Source organism: Engystomops pustulosus, chromosome 1 (genome assembly GCF_040894005.1).
Source record: "Engystomops pustulosus chromosome 1, aEngPut4.maternal, whole genome shotgun sequence".
NCBI lineage: Eukaryota > Metazoa > Chordata > Amphibia > Anura > Leptodactylidae > Engystomops > Engystomops pustulosus.
Genome location: NC_092411.1, coordinates 82678781 through 82684904, shown reverse-complemented (window position 1 = coordinate 82684904; position 6124 = coordinate 82678781). Strand labels below are relative to the sequence as shown.

General features: G+C 40.8%; 1 protein-coding gene across 8 annotated transcripts in view; it reads left to right on the top strand.

The window, feature by feature from the left end:
* The window catches only part of DEPDC5 (DEP domain containing 5, GATOR1 subcomplex subunit), a 43057-nt gene that overhangs the window by 136 nt on the left and 36797 nt on the right, over positions 1-6124 (top strand). For 7 of the 8 annotated variants that reach the window (XM_072145745.1, XM_072145713.1, XM_072145702.1 and 4 more), the window contains exons 2-6: positions 95-186; positions 2881-2968; positions 3686-3732; positions 3812-3897; positions 4200-4283. In XM_072145745.1, the coding sequence (XP_072001846.1) occupies positions 129-186; positions 2881-2968; positions 3686-3732; positions 3812-3897; positions 4200-4283 (363 nt within the window). In that variant the 5' untranslated portion in view covers positions 95-128. Of the gene's footprint in view, positions 1-94; positions 187-1357; positions 1419-2880; positions 2969-3685; positions 3733-3811; positions 3898-4199; positions 4284-6124 lie in introns of those variants that run through there. The other variant, XM_072145718.1, reaches the window with a different exon arrangement.

Below are 6124 nucleotides of genomic sequence, written 5' to 3'. Positions count from 1 at the left end.
GTTCCATGCACCCTATTTCCATATTACCGATCTCCCTCCCTCCGCCCCCTCCTGAGTGACAGCTGTCACCTCTGACTTTTCCCTGTCTCTGCAGGTCACTTGTGCCCAGGATCAGGGTACAGAGCAACATGAGAACCAACAGAGTGTACAAGCTGGTTATCCACAAGAAGGGCTTTGGGGGCAGTGGTGAGAACATTAACACAACATTCACTTGTGGGGACTGGATCTTGTAACTACAAATCATCAGATCATGGATATGAGTAATTCCATGCATATGTAACGTGTAATACATCGCCGGGCATCAGACATTGTCAACGTATAGTTAATGAGTCAAAGATTCTGAAGATCCGTTCTCACATATTAATTATATATATTCTAAAATATGTATCTTAGTATTAGTTGTTCTGAATTTAGGTTAAAAAATTAACCCAAAATTAATGGTACTTGGTACACTTGAACACATCACCATAAGAATACATTGGGTCAGCTGACTCAGCATTGTGGGGTCTGTGATCTGAAAGAGTGTGAGACTGACTAAATTTATACAGCCTATAAAGTCTTTAGGATGATCGGATTCCACAGGTGATCTACCAGTTATTGCATTAAAATGGTGCCAAATGAGCAAATAAAAAAAATGTTGCCCTTTAAAACAAACAAAACAAACATCTATACTGTTATCCACAGATATTAAAAGTCTAATCTGCAGATATTCTGTGAGGTCATTAATAAAAATATTAAAAAGATGAGGGTCCAAATACTGACCCCTTTTGCCCCCCCCCCCCCCCTCCACTGGTAACTGTGAGGCAATGACAGACCTTGGTTTTCTAGTAGATAGAAATGGAGGTACTGCACCTTCATCGTTGATTGGTGGTGCACGTGCAGGATTCTTGATGAGGTATGGAAATCATCCCACACACAGAAAGTTACTTCAACTTTTTCTATGATTTATTTAAACGTGATATAACATTAGGCCTTTACAGAGACAACGTGTGAACAGAACTTTACAGATCAAAAATTGGCGACGTTTTGGTCGGAATGACCGGCGTCAAGTACATCTGAATATATGCAGAGAGAGCATTGTGAATGCGGTGTCTGACCAGACGATCCTTTATAAATCTATTCTGACTTATTATTTTTTGGTGTTATGGACTAGTTGTGGTTGCTTTTATATTCGCCAAAATAATGGTTTCCTTTGTTAGAACTTTAGGTGTAGATGTTAGATGTCGACAGAATCATCAAGTGAGGAAGATCAAATCCACAGAATTGACAGGCTGCTGGAAAAACCACCAGCTGATTCTTATTGTAATGAATGGTTGAGTGTTTTTTTTATTTATTTATTTAATCCAGACCATATGCACTTAGTTTTAGCTTTAAGGGCTCAGGCTCTATTCAGTTGGGCAGCATGATCCGGGTTTCAGGTACATTTCCCAACCATAGCTTGTTTAACCTAAAATGAACATAGTGATATAATGCTGTGAGCTTCAGATCTATTACAGCTCTGTACTCATAGGATGCTGTGATTATGGGATAGGGCCATAAATTATTTTACTTTGTGTTTTGGCTCAAGTGCAATTTGTCTTGTTCTCATCCTCTTTGCTACCCATTTAGGCCTCATTCACATGCAGCATTTGTGTTGTGTTTTGAAATGCTACGCCAATGCTTTGAGGGAGAGGCTTTCCCAATTGCATGTGTGTTTCTGAAGTTGTTTTGCATTGTTTATATGCAAAATACATGGAGCTTTTTTCCATTCGCAAATGTTTCAGTAGAAATGCGTTTTTTAACGCACTGCTTAAAAATGGCCCAAAAATGGGTTGAAAATGGCACGTGTGCCGCCGGCCTCAGGTTGGTGTTTTGAACCCGTTTTTAAGCAGTCCGTTAAACGCATGTGTTTTAGAAACTTATCTTAATTATGACAAAAACTATCAAAAAACCCATGGGTTTTCAAAAAAAAAATGTTTTTTTTAATGGACTGCTTAAAAAACGGGTTCAAAACGCGACGTGTGCCATCACCCTTAGGGGGTGTTCACATGTTGCGCTTTGGTTGCGTTTTCGTAGCGTTTTTAAAATGCATTACAACACCTGATGAGAGGTGATTTGTCTAGTTACATTACTGTTTACATTTGCGTTTACAAAACGTATTCTAAATGCAGTGTTAACACATGATTTAACAATGCGTTGCATTAACATCACGTTAAGAAATGTAAACAGTAATGTCATTAGGCAAATCACCTCTCCTCAGCTGTTGTAATGCGTTTTAAACTCAATGAAAATGTGTGAACGCGTCCTCAGTGTTATGTTTCAAAAAGCAACAAAAACACTGTGTGTGAACTCGGCCTCAGATCGCAGGAAGGCCATGGCAGTTAGTTCAGTGTATCCTTTAGAAATGCAACTAAAGAAATGGGAAGTCTGCAGCAGAAAATGAGCCACAGCATAACTTCAGATTTATCTGGGGTTGGAGTTGCTTGTAGCATCTGAAAGTTGGGGACATATTCTTTTATTACTTGATCACAAATCTGATTAAAACTTGTCCTTGTTTACTGTAGTTGAAGTTATAGAGAGTAGCAGAATAGAGTAGAAAATCAAACTGTTTCAAGAATTACTTCTGAACTTCCATAAAGGTCCCTTAACCCTTTTCAGAACTGTGCTCATGAGTGGTGCTCTGCTCATGTGAGTTCATATCCTCAGTGCCTGAGTGAAATATATTTCATGAGCACACCCAAACACCAAGAAGAATCGTATACTATAGCTAACAAATCTTTTACTACTGATTGTCAATGCTGGAGTGCCGCTTCCGTCTTCTATAATGTGAATGTGGTGCTATAATCATATATTGCAGGGAAATGTTTCAGCATGGTTGAAATGTTCAATTTTATTTTACAGATGATGAACTGGTAATAAATCCTAAGGTTTTCCCTCATATCAAGCTGGGGGATATTGTAGAAATTGCTCATCCCAATGATGAGTACAGGTGAGGAGATCTTTGGAAACGTGACATTGTGAAGGCAGATTAAAATAACGAGAACCGTGTGGTGTTTGCTCACTTTGAGGGCGCGTTCATAACGCGATGCTAGCGTACAGGGGGCGGAGTTTGGGGCGATCGCATATGCGTTTCCAGAGAAACGCATGCGATTGGGTTATTAATCTCATGCGTTTCCCGGGAAACGCATATGCGATCGGCCCGAGCCCCGCCCACTGTGCGCTAGCGTCGCGTTATGAACGCGCCCTCAATGTTTTCTTCCTGTAAACTATGAAATAATGGGGTAAATCTCCTGACAGTCCCTAATGCAGATCTATAGAATGTAGAGGTACAGCCTGTTGTATGCTGGGCTTTGAAGTAGAGAGCTGTGTGTGTCTGTTGTAGCGTTCCTAATTTAGGTTTGCAGCACACATGTTTTCTTTGAAATGTGGCTTCTTCACCCCACATTTTTTAGCAAATGAGTGACTTTTTAGGTGCATTTCTACACCTCCCGCAGGTATACTCAGATTCCGAATCTTTGGTTCCATGGAACCTGTAGTTATTGCAAAATAAAGACAAATGCAGGTGTAAATAATGAGGTAATATAGACAAGTGTATTATCTCCAGAAAGAGCGAAAAACAATACACACAGGCGGCCACAGAAAAAAAAGATGCATGTGCCCTAGTGAGTTTTTAAACTCTTCATGATGTTATTTTTTTTGTCTCCAGTCCTCTTTTACTGCAGGTAAAGTCACTCAAGGAAGATCTACAGAAAGGTAAACTTTTGCCTGTCTCCCTTATGTCCTGTAAAGCCTATCCTTTCTTTGGATGCATCAGTAATCATTCTCCCTGCAGAGACTGTCAGTGTGGATCAGACCGTGGCTCAAGTGTTTCGGTTGAGGCCCTACCAAGATGTCTTTGTTAATGTGGTTGACCCAAAGGTACAATTCTGCTTGGTCATAACAAGGATTCGTCTTTAAAGAAACATGTTTCTTTCTCTTAGGTTTGCAATTCTGTCTTGGTATGTAATGTAACATTATACGCAGATAAATGTTTTTTTGACTGTTGTTTAGAGCCATTTTATACAATTTTTGACATCATGTATTAAAATTTGTACTCAAAGTTGATTTGTTATGTTGCACCTATTGGTATAAGTATTGCTCAGTGAATTGAAGGAGCCATGGTATATAATGCAACCTGCTTGCGTTCATCCACTGTAATGGTTTTGTTTCTCTTGTTTTAGGATGTGACCCTTGACCTAGTGGAATTAACATTTAAAGATCAATATATAGGACGTGGAGACATGTGGCGACTAAAAAAGAGCTTGGTAAGTTGTGGGAGAAAAGGTATCGGATTGAAAATTAATTCAACTTAAAAGAAACTCTTGGCTAACAGTCTGGGGAGAATCTGCATTTACAACTTGAGGCCTGTCAGGGCTATCATTGTGGCCCGAACAAGAAAGGCAGCGCCTGGTATGTAGTTTTATATAAAACACTGAATATAAGTCATTTTCTGGTGACACCTAAGCGCACCATGTAGAATATTCTAGTTGGCCTTCGGCCACTTTACTGTTCCCTGTTGCCAATATTCTGTCTTTATTGTTAATATAAGGACAGGATTATCAGTGTGGCAAGGTATCCATTACTTGTTATTGACATTACTTGTCAAGACATTGTCATTCTACTTTGCAATGTTGGTGTGTACGTAGAATCAGGACTCCTACAGATTAAAAGAGTGTAAAAGAGGGATAAATTTATAGGATTGATACCAAGATTGACACCATTTTGGAGTATGGAAGCCTCATGGTGAGCGCTTCAATACTCCTTGATCATACACCGCCCAAGCTGCAGCTGTCGTGAACTTGAACTTGTTACTTCCTATAGCATGTGAGAGTTGGTCACCCATCTTATTTTACATACTTATTGTGAGGTCTTCCAACTGGTATTTTTCAGCAGTATAATGCTTACTTTGGGCTATATTCACACGAACGTATGGGGGACGTATATACGGCCGATATACGTCCCCCATACACTTCTATGGGCGCACAGCACCCTACGGGAGCGGTACGGTGCAGCACACGTGCGGCACCGTACCGTTCCGTACCCGGGAAAAAGATAGGACCTGTCCTATCTTTTCCCATAATACAGCGCCGTGCGCCATAGGTTGCTATGGAGAAGGGCGGGGGTGAGCTGCGCTCACCTCCTCCTCCTCTCCCCGTACACTGCCGTTGCCCGGTACGGTACGGGCGGGCAACGGCAGTGTGAATATAGCCTAAGATTGTAAAACTTTCGTGGACTGCTCCGTCAGCAGGCAGTTAAGTGTTTATGGGACAAACTGGCTCGCCAGCTGCAGTGGCATAGAGGCTGCAAAATTCCATATGGTTTCCCCTCAAAGCACAACTCTGCTTTGTTCACAAATCATTAGCTCTTGGAATGTAAAACAACTTTGCTGCTATTATCTTAATTGCCTATGTGCAGCAGTTTTTTTTTTCTGGTTTGTTTGGGTTTTTTTTGCTATCCTTCTCAGTTTAGCCTATATTTGAAGTAACTGCTTCCACTGACTGTGCTGATTGTCCCTGTGGTCCTCCCTGCTGGAGGGAGAGGAGGAAGAGGGAAGTCACGTGTGATCTATCTATGTATGTATGTATGTATGTATGTATTTATGTGAGACACATGAATGTGTGCAGATCTGTCGATGCAGAAGATGCCTCTCACAGAATAGTGAGGTAAAATGTTTCCCCTGTTCCTGATCAATCTCTCCACCCCAGTCTGTGATTCTGCAGAACTTTCTTTGGGTCTCTGCCCCTCAAGGTGTCGGACTCCTTTTCAGCATCCTCCCCACCTTCTGGTCTAGTGTGTTCACATAACACAAACTATAAACTTCATGTATATATTTCACTGCTGGTGTCTACAACTTATTACATATTCCATGCTCCTTATGTGATGAAAGTTGCCAGGGTGTACACTGTATACATCCTGTATGTATACTCTGCAGAGGTCATTGAAATTACTTAATGCTAAAACATAAGGCATAGTGGGAACTGTGGGTAGACTAAATTTGTATCCGCTTTAGGGCAGATACAGGCTAGTCTCGGCCCACTAAACTGATGCTGAAGAAGATTTTTGACAAGCTGCTTCAGAACAGAAAATGTAAAAGAAACTCCTTTAA